Consider the following 14,021-nt stretch of genomic DNA (forward strand, 5'->3'; position numbering starts at 1 on the left):
TCCATCCCTGCTTTTACCCCCATGGCAAACCTTGCGTGCACTTGATACTTATATTCAGAAATGGTTCTTGACTCATGTGGAGGGAGGGGGTATTGCAGTTGCTAACTGAATGGCACTGTGTGAGTGAGGCCCATGCAACACTTGCCTGAACTGTGCCTTCTTCCATTAGTGCTATATCTGCTACTGTCATGACCATGAAAATTCACCTTTGGTAGCCCGAAGTACTCAGGGCCTCCATTATGGTGTTGCACTTCTCTTCTGGGGCAAGGCATGGACTTGACCATAGCACTGATTAGTGCACATTGTCAGACTGCATTTATGTGGATTGCCCATTTGGCACCAGCTCTTCAGACCTTACATGAACCTCAGAGTAAATGAGCATTTGAGGGTCCATCACGAAGAAGCTTTCCATCAAGCTTGTTGCAGTAACCACCAGGCTGCATTTTCACTTGGGAAGTAAAGGACAAGAGCAGCAGAATGTGGGTAAGGGAGACCCCGTCTGAACTTTCTCTGCCAGGCACGTAGTTTGAAGAGTTGCAGTTTTGCTTCTGTAGCTAAAGGGGTAAAAGTCTGCTTCAAAATAGGGGTGGAACAGAGGATTAAAACACCGGGGGTTCAATTAACGCAGCTCTGTAAAAGATTAGAAAGTAAGCTGCTTTCTGTCCCTGATCTTTTATCCTGGCTGAGAGTGAGGCGCCCTTATGTTGTAGTGCCCTTCTGACCTCCACTTCTCTAGTATACCGGCCCTGTTACTTTAGCAAGGGGCTTTTCTGTGGCACTGTTTTTGCAGGCCAGGCAGTAATATTTCTTTAAAGGTAGAAGGGGTGTTTAGCATCAATGAATTGCATTGGCTGAATGTATGACCTTTATGAATATGGACGTATGTAATCCAGCTAGAAAGATGGGGGATTTATGGGCAGATAGTTTTAAGACTCTTCCTCTTGTCTAGTCTCTTTCTGCTCTAAAGCTGTTTCGCATCCTGCCTTTTTGTTGTTTTTTTTTCCTTTTATTTTTCTTTCTAGATTTTTGTTTCTGTAGTTTTTTTTTAGTTTTTGAGTAGCTCTGGGCACTAGGCCAGGCATTCTTTGCAGGTGGAACTGGCTTACAGAATGAAATTATACTATGTTCCTAACACGTGCATACCTTTTCCTTGCAGCTTGTAGTCATAGTTTGGTAATGGAAGGGGCTATCAAACCTGTATCAGTTCTTGGCTACTGATTTTTTTGGGTGGGGAGGGATGGGAGGGAAGAATAGGAGAAAGTGTGGAGGGGATGATCGAAGTTTGATTACAAGAAGATGCCTTTGTGCAACAGGTGATTTTAGAAAGACCACTGAGGCCACAGCTGCCCTTCTCTCTGCACATCCAGTTGAAAAGGCTTTCCTCATTTCAGCCTGCAATTTGTCTGTTAAGCTTTACCCGAGGGATAGGTTGAAGTTGGCATAAGAATAGTTTGGGGAATAAATAGCTTGTGTTTCCTTATAGGGTTACAAGAGAAGAAGTTTTTGTTGCTTTAATTAAAGACTTACACTTGCTTTTGGGTTATTCTGGTCACCTGAAGACATTAATGTATTGCTTAGTCCTGCTGGCTTCTCTCCTCTGTTTTGAGAGCCAGATTGGCACTATAGCATATATCTGTACACCAGCCCCAAAGCATATCTCAGACTAAGGACAGTGGTTACAGAAAGAATCCTTTCATGTGTCTTGGAGTCATATCCTAGACATTAGGAAAGCATTGAATCAATTTTTAAACTCTGTCCTGTCTACCCAACTTCCCCGTTGGTTTTATGGTACTTTTCTTTCCCTCTTTTCTTCTACAGTCTCTCAATTCAACCCCTTCCTCTCGGCTTTAAGAGGAATCTTCATCTTGTAACAGGCCAGAGCACATTCAGCTTCAAGTTAACTTAAATATAGATGGCTAGCTTGGGACACTCTGTGAAGCTGGGGGTTAAGGAAGCCCTGGAGCTCTGTTAAAATGTTGGTGAAGATAGGACTTTACTACAGGTGTTCACTGTCTAACTAGCCCTGCTTAATAAATAGCATCGTTAGATGAAGTCAAAGAGTAAGCACTTTACTGTCATTTGTACTGGAGATAGAGGTGCTTTTACTATTAAGCTTTTGTTATATTTTCTTCAGGACTTTTTATCGTTTTGAGGCTGTTTGGGATAGTTCCTTACATAACTCCCTCCTACTCAATCGAGTGACACCCTATGGAGAAAAGATCTATATGACCTTGTCTGCATATCTGGAGGTGAGCATTCTGTATCCTATTGCTTGTGTTTGGAATTTGAGGAAGGGAAGCAGTCAGTATGGTAGATAATAGATCCTAGATAAAGTTGAGCTTAATACAATGTGATCACTGTCAGAGAAAGCAGCTGGATATAGCTAACAATGTGCTTAAAAAAAAGCCTAATGAATAAGTATCTATTTAATATGAGATACTGCAGAAATTGTGAATTCCACAGTATTAAGCTTTCTACTACAATTTTGTCGGCTGGCTGACAATGGGGATGGGTTTTTCAAATTACTGCAAATAATAAAAACCCTGATTACTTTTCTGTAATTTTCACTATCTTGTCTGGATCTGGGCTGCAATTATTTCACAATCATTCCTACCATTCAAATACAGTAAACCCCTGATATAACAGACTAATGGTGGGGAGGGGTGTCCATTAAATCAGAAAGTCTGTTATATCTGAGGGTTTACTCTGAAAGCAGCAGCTGTTCAGCTCTGAGCTGCCTGCGCTCAGGGAAGAGCGCGAGGAGATCCTCAGGCTCTGATCCCAGCCACAGGGGTGGGTAGGGTGGGGAAAGTTTGGGGAGACTCGGTGGCTGTGGTGATCCTATTTTCTTTGCAGAGGGGACAGCAGATGTCCATTATTACTGATGTCTGGTAAAACAGGGTCCATATCAAGGGTTTACTGTAGGGCCTTACTTATAAGAGTGAACAATGTCACTGCAAAGACAGATGGAATGCTCTGGTATGTACAGATGTCGGCCTGCAGATGTGGTTTGCTTCAAGTTTGACCTCCATTTGTTTCTTTGTTCTAGCTTGACCATTGCATCCAGCCCGCTGTGATTACCAAGGATGTCTGTATGGTCTTCTACTCACGAGATGCCAAGATCTCACCGCCACGCTCACTGCGCAATCTCTTTGGCAGTGGCTACTCAAAATCCCCAGACTCGTAAGTTTAATAGGCAATTTCAGGGTTTTTTTCTAACAGCAGAGTATAGTTCTTCTAGTTTGTTTATATAGGTGTGTGTGTGCTTTAAACCGGAGATTGTAAAGTCCATAGAGTGGCCAGCTATCTAATTCATGAAGATAGGACATTGAGCCCTATGGCCTTCCCCCACCTCCTGCTCTTCCCACAAGACCCTGCCCACCACTGCTTTCTCTACCATCCTCCTCCTGGCTACCCAGCAAGACAATATGGGTGGAGTCATGAATGGGGTGAATGGTGAGAAAGCCCAGCCCCAGGGGTGAGAAACTGGGGCAAGCTGAGGTAGTTAGAGCAGGACTGATGGAATGTGATGGTGCTTCTCTCCAGTCGAGCTGTTGCTGAGTGCCTCCAGGTTCTAGCAGCAACTGCTGTTCATCCTGCCCCTCCCTGTGGTTGAAGGCCAGTTACTGCCAGCAAACACGCTTTTAGAGTCGAAACAACATTGGTGATTGGATACTGTCAGGTGCCCTTTTTAACTGGACTTTCATGCAGAAACGCAGACACCTAGCAGCTCTAGGTGTCCATGGGCCCTCGTCTGCACACAAAGCAGCTACTCATGCTCTCCAGTGAAGGCATGTTGGCAAGCATAAACTTTTGCCACTCAATTCCTTCTCAGCTGCCTCTGGATTGAGATGGAGCATTTAGTGTCAGTATTTTACAGCTTCCCACTTTTTCCATGTGTAGTGCAATTTCTTATTTAGTTGTCTGCTTTATTTGTTGTTGATCTAAATTAAAATTAATTTAGTATCTGCACCATTGTGCTTTCAGGTGGGTGTCCCACCACCATCCATTCCCTTTTCAAAACTCTAGTGCTTTGCCACACTGGATTGTGCCAAAGGCTCTTGGACACTTTACCAGTCTCCAGTGCTTAGGAGACACCCACATCTTGTTAAAATGCAAGGTCTTCTCAGGGTTTAAAGGCAGGTGTAAAAAGGTAAGTGAGGCTATGTTGATACTCCTCTTAACGAAGTGTTCCCTAGCTTATGAAGTGCAGCATCCCTCCTGTACATCAGCTCCAACATCTTAGGCTGCTTCATTGCCTGCTGGAACCTCAGCAGCAGGTCTAGTGGCCCAGACTTCCTGGAAAAAGAAGTCTCTTTATTCTACCAGGGAAACAAAGAAGAGGAAGGTCAACACAAAAATCCCACTGCTGTGAGACTGTGCTACTGCAAGAAGCACACCACCTTCTATGGATACGGGCCATAGAACAGTTACCGATCAAGCACAGAGGAAAGGGATTCTACTCACGATATTTCCTTAACCAGAAGAAAACAGGGGGTTAGTGACCCATACTAGACTTCAAGAACCTGAACCAGCACGTAGTTTGTCGAAGACTGAAGATGATGACCCTAGCCACAATCATTCCCACTTTGCAAAAAAGGGATTGGCTGTCCAGTCTCGACCTCCAGGATGTATACATCTGCATAGCTATCCATCCATCGCACAGGAGACATCTCTGATTTGTCATAGCAAATCAACGCTATCGGTACAGAGTACTTCCCTTTGGCCTATGTACGGCAATATCCATCGTGCCACATGCACACCTCCAGATGAGACCTATGTGGGCCTGGTTCAGAATGGTGTTCAGGCCCTGCATATATCTGCTTAACAAAATGTTGAGTGTCCCAGACAAGATCAGGAGCTCCCTCGCCTGGTGGATGCACCTCCACAATGTATAAGTAGGGGTGCCATTCCAGAGGACCCCTCCAACTATCATGATAACAATGGACGCCTCCCTACTGCCCTGGGCCGCTCATTTGAAAGACCAAGTAATACAGGACACGTGGGCACCGTACGAGCAACTTGAACACATCAGTCTACTAGAAATGAGGGCAGTCTGCTATGCATGCATGCGTTTTTCCACACAGATCTCCAACAACACAGTCCACATACTGAAGGACAACACAACAACAATGCACTGTATAAACAAACAGGGCAGAGTATGTTCAGAACAACTCTGCCAGGAAGCAGTGCAACTTTGGGAGTGGTGTATCCCCTGAGAAGTACACATTGTGGCACCCTATATAGCAGGCAAGAGTAACATCCTTGTGGACAGCCTCAGTCATAATTTCTCTCCAGACCATCAGTGGGAAATCAACAGGTCCACTATCCGCCACGTCTTTCACAAATGGGGGTCCCTGACTGTAGACCTGTTTGCCACAGCTGTCAATACACTCTGCCCCCAATTTTGCTTCAGACATGGATTAGCCTGCAACTCTCTGGGGCATGCATTCAAGAGTACATGGAATGCATCTTTAGCATATGCATTCCCACTGATCCCTCTCATCCGGAGAGTTGTGACCAAAGTAAAGCAGGATGGAGCTCAGGTTATACTCCTAGCACCCAGATAGCTCAGACAGACCTGGTTCTCTGAAGTGTTATAACTGTCCAGGCATTTCCCACATCATCTTCCTCCTGTACGACTGCTCCTAACCCAGTAGAATGGGTCCATCTGTTGCCCAGCCATCGACCGCCTTCACCTCCATGTGTGATTCTTAGTTGGCTAACAGAATTAGAGCTCTGTCTGTGCAAGGTTTGCTCAGATATCAAAAATAGCAGGAGACCTGCAACAGAGACTTACTTTAAAAAATGGCAGCATTTCACAGCCTGATGTCGCTCCCAATCATGCAACTATGCAAACAGGCGTTCTACATATACTTACCTCCCTATTTCATGTCCAATGGACAAATATAGCAATAAGTACTATTAGAGTCCACCTAGTTAGTCACTATATCGGCTTTCCATCGGTTGGTGCAAGACTACTAAGTGTTCACCCATCCTTCAGTTAAACAGTTCCTGAAGGGTCTTTGTAACACTTATCCACCAATCAAGGAACCCACACCAGAATGGGACTTCAGCCTAGTTCTCAGAGCCCTAACAGGGAAACCATTAGAGCCCTTGGCCACTTGTTTTTTTACTGGATCATGAAAGTGGCCTTCCTTGTAGCAAAAACCTCGTCATGGAGAGTAGGAGAGATCACTACACTCATGTTTGAACCACTATACTTAACCTTTTATACAGACAAGGTGAACCCACCCCAAATTCCTCCATAAAGTATTTACCTCGTTTCGTTGCAACAAACTGGTGTACTTACCCATCTTCTTTTCTAAACCACACATGGCCGATAGGAATAGACTCATGTGCAACCTTGACATTGGCCCTTTACTTAACAGAGGACTCAGTCCTTTTGGAAAATGACACCACTATTCGTTTCTACATGCCCATCTGTAAAAAGAGGATCTCTAAATAGATCTCCAGCTACATAGAACTTGCCTATAGTAATGCACATAAGGAACCCCCAGTAGGCATCTGGCTGCATTCCGCATGTGCAACAGCCACTTCTATGGCCTACCTGTGAGGCACAACCACTGAGGACCTCTGCAGAGCAGCCATGTGCACCTCGGCTCTCACATTTACACAACATTATGCCATACAATCATACTCTGATTCTCAGAATACATTTGGCCAATCTGAACTGTTATCAGCCAATACATGTCATCTGAAGGACCCACCTCCTAACAACATCACTGCTCTGTAGCCACTTCGGTGGATCCCCCACAGGGACCCTCAAAGAAGCAGAGGTTACTCACTCTGTGCAGTAACTGGAGTTCTTCAAGATGGTCATCCCCATGGGTGCTCCAGCACCCACCCTCTGCGTTGGATTTCTACCTCAAGGTAGAACAGAGGTGACAGCATGCCTGTGCATGCGTAATAGCTGTGATAAGCTCTCATGCCTGAGCTCTGTGCATGTGGTCGGGTGGCTGAGGGACACTGCTACACAAAGATCTTTGACCCTTGTGTGCAGCAGAGCTGACACACCTAGGTGGAGCACCCACGGGGACAACCATCTCAAAGAATTCCAGTTACTGCACAGGATGAGTAACCTCTCCTTCTGTCCAGAGTGTCATGTCTCCAAGGAGGAAACCAGCTAACACACACTAGACATTTGGGGTACTCTTGGCTTCTTCCTTGACAAGACTAAGAATGTGAAGGCCTCTTACCACCATTTATATCTTTTAAAGAGCAGATGAAGGAACAGTGCATTTCTATGTGGAGACTGTAAAAGTGGGTCTCTGGTTGCAGACTAATGCTGTGAAACTGCGAAGGTACCTTCACCTCTTAGACTGACAGCACACTTCACTAGGGCTCACTTCTCGTTGATAGCTCTTTTGAAAAATGTATGCATTGCAGTTCTACAGACTTCTGCAACTTGGTCGTTCATCCTTATGTTAGCCAAGCATTATGCTATCCTACCTGATTCCAGAGTTGATGTGATGATTGGTGACTCTCCTCTGAACCGTCTTAGACCTGCCTTCTCAGCATCTGCTTCCAACTTAAAGTTACCTACAGTGGAGCCACCCACAAGAGTATGCATTCAAAGTAAAAAGGTTACCTGTCCAGTAACTTGACTTCTTCCAGATGTTTTGCCCCTCTGGGTGCCCCAGCTCCTGTTGTCCTTCCCCTCTGTTGTGGCATCTCTGGATTTGCAGTCAAAAACATGTACTGAGTGATGGTGTGTCTGCACCCCTCTATATGCCCTGACATGGGAGCATTAGAAGCTGCTCTCTGCCAACGTGTGGACCCGTGGAGCCCGCTTTACAGTCTCCAGACAAGAGTGCATGGGCACATCTGTGTTGTACGGTGGAGATAAAACACCTAGAACTCAAGTTACTGTACAGGCAAGTAACTTCTCCTTTTTCATATACAGACTGAAAGGAAGAATGCAGCTTGGTACTTTATAAGGCTTCATTAAAACCCTGCTTAGCGGCAGTTCCCAGCTCTATTGGAGTGTATTAAATACTTCTACTTTATTAGGTTTCCCTTAGTACAAACCAAATTGACTGTCAGATTTCCTGTCCTCCAGACTAGCCTCTGTCATTAAAGCCTGTAATGAAGAAGTATTTTTTCCAGCTGGGGTATGGAGGATATTGGTCCTAAACTGTAATTTTTTTGATCTTTATCTTCATAAGGATAATGGACTAGAAATGGGGAAGGACAAAAGACAGAGTGGAGATGCTGTCAGGCTTACAGTGTACAAGTGTCACTACTTTTTCAAATACAATTTTTATTTCTATTTGGGGGGCAGAGGGTCCTCTGAATCTTGAAGAGGAACATTTTCAGAGGCCATGTATTTTATTTTGAGTTACTTGAGATATAACTAGTCTTCTCTCTGGATGTTTTCTAAAACAGCAATCGAGTAACTGGAATCTATGAGCTGAGTTTATGCAAAATGGCAGACACAGGAAGCCCAGGTGAGCAGAAACAACATGTGCACTCAAATGTAGGTGTGTGAGAGATTGTAAGAGTCGGTTTATGGCAGGTGTGGAGACTGCAAATAACAGATTTGTGTGAACAAGAGGAAATAAATTGCCACATTAAAGAGAAACCACTCATGGTGCAGAATTGCTTTCATAGTATGGGAGTAAGCAGTGCTGTTTCGTGGAAACCCTGAACTGCCTCCTACTTCTGGCTTTGATGCGTATTCAGAGCATTGTCCATCGCTAAATTCAAACATTTTAAACTCCCTTACATGTTCTCTCATAGAATGGTCCAAAGAAACTGGGCAATGTAGGTGGTAAGGCACTGAGTCTTGTCCTACAGTGATTTCGGTTTATAGATCTAAATATTTAGTGTTCACAATTCAGGTCGCTGTGGAGCTGCTTATCTCCGGAGGATGTCAGAGGCTTAACTGTGTTTATCCATGTCCTGATATGCTAGGAGCATTCACATCCCTCCAGACACAGTCTGTTGTTTGGACACTTAGAGAACTATTCAGTTGATTCCTGTGACACACTCGATTTTTTTAAAAAAAATATTGACATAAATTCACAGGATAATTCTCACCAAAAGAGAGGAGAGGAAAGCTGTGAGAGAATGTTTACCGTGGGAATGGGTATGCTTTAACAACGGTCCAACATTGTTGAGCCCCCTGTGAATTGGGGCCAAATCTGTAGACCGCACAGGTGGTATAGTTGAATGAGGATAGCTCCAACTAACAAAAGGCTGTGTGTCAAGATCCAGGAAAGAAGGGCACTATAATTAGCTCCTTCAAGTTAGTGTGGTTGGCAGTTAGGGGATCAGTATTGTGGTGCGAGGGGGAATTTTCTTTTATTTCCCTTCCCCACCATCCTTTGCATTGGATTTCAGAGCTTGCAAATGTGTGATTCAGGCTAAATGCCTGTGAATGGTTGTAGCTCCTGGTAATGGGGTCTGCTTACCACTATGGCACCTCCTGCTGGTTGATCCAGGAATTTGCCTCCTCTCCTTAGCTGGGCACCTCCTTCTGGCTGGTGCATTCTTCAGTGCGGATCCCTTCACATGATTTGCTCTGGACCCACCTCGCTATCCAGCTCGTGGTGTCCCTTTCAGGACATGGCCCTCTGGCAGTGCCTACTCTACTAGTCATTTGCCTCCTTCCAGGGGACTCAGCAGCCCTGGTTCACTGTGGCCCACTGCAGCTTTGGTCTAGCCCTTCACACTGGAGCAGATTACAGTCTATTAGGGCCACTCTGGCATGGCTAGGTACAGTACAAGGAGAAAGGGGAGGAACTCAGGCCTGCCCACTACTAAGTTCCACCCCAGGGACCCTCTGACAGATGCCGCATCCTGCCCTCTATTTTGATCCCCCTCACTTCCTTGCTCCCTGGGCCACTTCCCTTGTGGACCCCTTGCACCTTCTGGGCCTCTATTGCACGGCCAGCAATCTGACAGGCATCAGGCCAGAGCCTCTCCCTACCCCATCTTAGCCTGCCCCTCACAGCTCTATCGAGGTGCTATTCTAAATGAGAGCTGGTTCTGCCCCTTCCCTGGCTAGGGCCTAACTGATTCAGCTCTGCTGGAGCATCTCCTTATATGTTCCAGCAAGTTGCCCTCTGATTGGCTTCCCCCAGGAGCTTTCACTTATTGCCTGGGGGAGCTGCCATGCTCCCTCCAGCCTGTCTTAACTCTTTCTTTGTAGTAGTGGGCACTTGCCCCACAACATTCCCATAATATCAGGCATTGGGGGAAAAGGGCACGTAAATGTTTCTGTTGAATTGAACAGGACAGGATTCAGGAAAGCATGAAGATAAAGGAAAGATATTCCTGGGTAAGGGCAAAACTAAAATCTCACTCTCTCACACACACCCCTATTTGGAGTGTGGTGTGACTGATGGAGGCATTGCCACTGATCACATCTTGATTATTTTTTCTATACCATAAAATCAGTATTGTATCTTTTCCCAATCTGCTGCTTTAACCTGTGCTACTCTACTTGACTCCTCAGGAATGCAGAGGAGGAGGAGGAAAGTCCTAGATACCTCTGTGGCATATGTCCGTGGGGAAGAGAATCTGGCAGGCTGGAGGCCCCGTGGGGACAGCCTCATTCTAGAGCACCAATGGGAACTGGAGAAGCTGGAGCAGCTGCATGAGGTACACGACTGGAGAAGAAAACGGGAAAGAGGAAGGCAGAATTTGTTTTTTAGCATTTTCAGCAATGCTAGGCCTTAGGGTAGCGTGCCCACCATATTGGGTGCAGAGAGGCTCTTTGTCCCAGTGAAAACAACCTTCAGCGCTCAATGCAGTCAGTGAAAAAATGATTAACTCTTTAGCAGTGTTGCCAGCTATTTTTGTTCCTGGGCCTCATGACTCTATGGTAGATGTCCTGTTGAGTGAGAGAGGGACTCCCATGCTCTAGAGAGTGAATTGATGTTTAATTCTGTTGATTCTTAGGTGGAAAAGACTCGTCACTTCCTGCTACTCCATGAAAAACTTGGCGACAGCATCCCCAAATCCTTGAGTGACTCTCTGTCCCCCAGTCTGAGCAGTGGGACCCTCAGCACCTCCACCAGCATCTCCTCCCAAATTTCCACTACCACTTTTGAGAGTGCTGTCACACCCAGTGAAAGCAGTGGCTATGACTCTGCAGACATTGAGAGCCTGGTGGATAGGGAGAAAGAGCTTGCCACCAAGGTATGGGCTGTGTAGAGAAGCTTCTGGTTCTGACACTGAAGATGCTGTAAAGATGTTTGGAACAAGAACATTAAAATATCTAGGGCTTAATCCTGAAGGAACCACAAAAACCTAACCAATACTACCTGAGTAATATAGAAGAGATGTGATATGAATGACACACAGGTCCAGCTGGGCAAATAAGATGGAGGAAGAGGGAGAAAGAGCTGACATGCTCTTGGTTTTTAGCTGATAACTTTTTGGTTTTAATCATTAGATGTATGAAGTCCTTCTGCTGGATCTTCTGCAGTTCAGGGGATACCTGGCTTACAAGTATATTATTGGAACTAGAAACTAGTCTTGTGTTGTCTCCATGTCCTTTTCTTTTGCTTTTCCATACTCGTTCCCTCATACTACACAGCAAAATGTTCTCTTTTCTGTACAGAGCCTTGTTTAAATAAGCTGCATAACCAAAGTTTTGTTTTCTCACAAATTCACCAGTAGCTGCCTCCCATCAATAAGAGATGACTGTGGTTGCACTGATAGTGCCATACCCAACCCCTGCTTTAGTGCTCCTGAGTATGGATATTTTGGGTGCTAGAACCACAGCAAATGTTGACTGACATCAGTTCTTCTTGTTGGTGTCATCACAATGAGTTTTGGTAGTCTGTAGCTTGCTAACTCTTGAGTGGGTCTTGATTGTTTCATGTGCTCTGTTGGTAACCCAGTTTAATTGAAACACCTGTTTTTCCCTCAGTGCCTGCAGCTGCTTACCCACACTTTCAACCGAGACTATAACCAGGTGTATAACAGCATCAGTGATTGTAAGGTAAGGAGCTTGCTTTAGCTGCCTTGATAGCTACCAAACATGCAATAGGCCCATCTGTTTTTCCTACAGTACCCTTTCTGCCTGTATTTTAATCTTCTGGAGTCTTAGAACACTGAACGTTCTCCCAGTTGAGGGAACCGTGTATTTATAAACTGCCTGTTTGTTGTAAAGATTTTCGTGCCATCATGGTGAAAACACAAAGGATAGAGTTGCACTGAATATGATACAACTGGTGTCAGACTCAACTGTTTTGTTTAACTTCAGTCTAATCAGGCATTGTTCAGTGGCATCCCAAGTTCCAAAGCTTATGGAAAGCAATTTAAATGCTGTGGGTAAAGTTTCTTTTGGGATTATTACTAATGCTCCAGTCCCTAATGTAGTTTACCTCATGGCATGGAGTGTGCATCATCCATGTTCCTTGGTTTCCCAGCATCTAAGGATAAACTTAACAACTCATTTGAGAACTAACTGACTTCAGACATACATGGCAGTAAAGAAATGAATCTGATGTCACAAAACTCAACACTCAGTGTTTCATTGACAAATTCTGTATGCCCATCATCAGATGCCTAGCACAGAGTTGTCAGACAATGCACACTGAAGTATTATCATATCTGCTTTTCAGATGAGGTGATTATTCTAAGGAGGGGTTGCGTGCAAAATATGGCTGTTTATCTAATAGACTAATTAGTATTGGTAGAAATCAGTGAGCACTCAGAGCTCCTAATTCTAGATGCTCTGAATACAGTGTAATTTTATAAAGGTGGCATACACCAACTACATAAATCTCATTCTGTACTGTTTTGTATGTGTTCTTGTAGCTGTCTGATATCTCTCCAATTGGGCGGGACCCATCAGTGTCCAGTTTCAGCAGTGCCACCCTCACACCTTCATCCACCTGTCCCTCTCTTGCAGATTCAAGGTGTAATTCAGTGGATCAGAAGTGAGTAGATGTGGTGGGGAGGACAAACCAGGTTCTAAACAAATTCTTCTGCTCTGCTGCTTTTCTTGGTCTTGTTCTTTCTGATGTCTTATTCATTTTTCTCTCTGCTTCTCCCATTTCTGTGATTCCTCATTCTGTCTCCTGTTTCTCCTCTGCATGTATTCTCTTCCCTTTCACCTTTCAGACTTTTTTTTCTGACCATGAAGGGGCAGGCAGTCAGATGAACACATGTGTTAGGGGCACCACTGCATCTTTCTGTAAAACCCACTGTGTGATTCTGGAGAGTGTCAAGAGAAGGCCATCGTTTTAGGTCAATTTGGCTAGTGACCTCTGTTGCTTGGTTTCTCATAGTTATGAAGGATGTTTCAGATAAAACTGGAAATCACTTTTCACGGAAGGACAGTTTGACTTCCTCACTCTATAGTCCTTTCTGAGAGCAGTGCTGACCAGGAAGTGCACTCCTGGAATCTACCCAGCTATAATCTGGGTGCAGTCCCTCAGTGTTGTAGACTGCTTGGAGAGATGTAAAGAAGAAACGATGTGGGTGGGCAGATCACTTCTGAGTGGAGAACCTCAAGCTTGTAGTAAATGCTGTTTGGGAGTTGTGCAAAAGGCTCCCAAGGGCAGTAGCATGGCCTATAATCACTGTGAAACTGGTGCACAAGGCTCATGGCAGAACAGAAGACTGCTTTCAGTGCTGCTGTCATAAGTTGCTTTGTAGTGATTACTTTTCTCCATTTTTTTAAAAGGACTCCAGAAGCAAATTCCCGTGCCTCCAGCCCCTGCCCAGAGTTGGAACAATTCCAGCTGGTTCCTACAGTTGAAGCCTCCTTCCTAGCCAGAGCTGGAAAGAATGAATTCCTGAACCTTGTTCCAGATATTGAGGAAATCAGACCTGGGTAAGCCATCTATACTGTGTCAGACTCTGCTGTGCTTTCTGCAGCAGGAGCTTTGAGTTTCCAGCTTGTCCTGTTTCATCTTAGAAAGATAACAGCATTTACCCAGGTTTCTTCTAGCATCACTAAAGCAGTAACCTGTGAGTGGTGCTAAGAGGCTAGTTAAAGGATAGAGGAGACCTGTGTTGATCTGTATTCCCTAGTG

At 44.9% G+C, this 14,021-nt stretch overlaps 1 protein-coding gene across 7 annotated transcripts in view; it reads left to right on the forward strand.

Moving 5' to 3' along the window:
• Positions 1-14,021, forward strand: part of KIF1B (kinesin family member 1B) — a 158,848-nt gene that overhangs the window by 137,243 nt on the left and 7,584 nt on the right. For all 7 annotated transcript variants that reach the window (XM_075018087.1, XM_075018092.1, XM_075018089.1 and 4 more), the window contains 8 exons: positions 2,135-2,249; positions 3,050-3,183; positions 8,410-8,471; positions 10,484-10,629; positions 10,930-11,169; positions 11,906-11,977; positions 12,799-12,920; positions 13,670-13,819. In XM_075018087.1, coding sequence (XP_074874188.1) covers positions 2,135-2,249; positions 3,050-3,183; positions 8,410-8,471; positions 10,484-10,629; positions 10,930-11,169; positions 11,906-11,977; positions 12,799-12,920; positions 13,670-13,819 — 1,041 coding nt within the window. The remainder of the gene's footprint in view (positions 1-2,134; positions 2,250-3,049; positions 3,184-8,409; positions 8,472-10,483; positions 10,630-10,929; positions 11,170-11,905; positions 11,978-12,798; positions 12,921-13,669; positions 13,820-14,021) is intronic.

The sequence above is a fragment of the Carettochelys insculpta genome, chromosome 23, assembly GCF_033958435.1.
Source record: "Carettochelys insculpta isolate YL-2023 chromosome 23, ASM3395843v1, whole genome shotgun sequence".
In the NCBI taxonomy this organism is placed as follows: Eukaryota; Metazoa; Chordata; order Testudines; family Carettochelyidae; genus Carettochelys; species Carettochelys insculpta.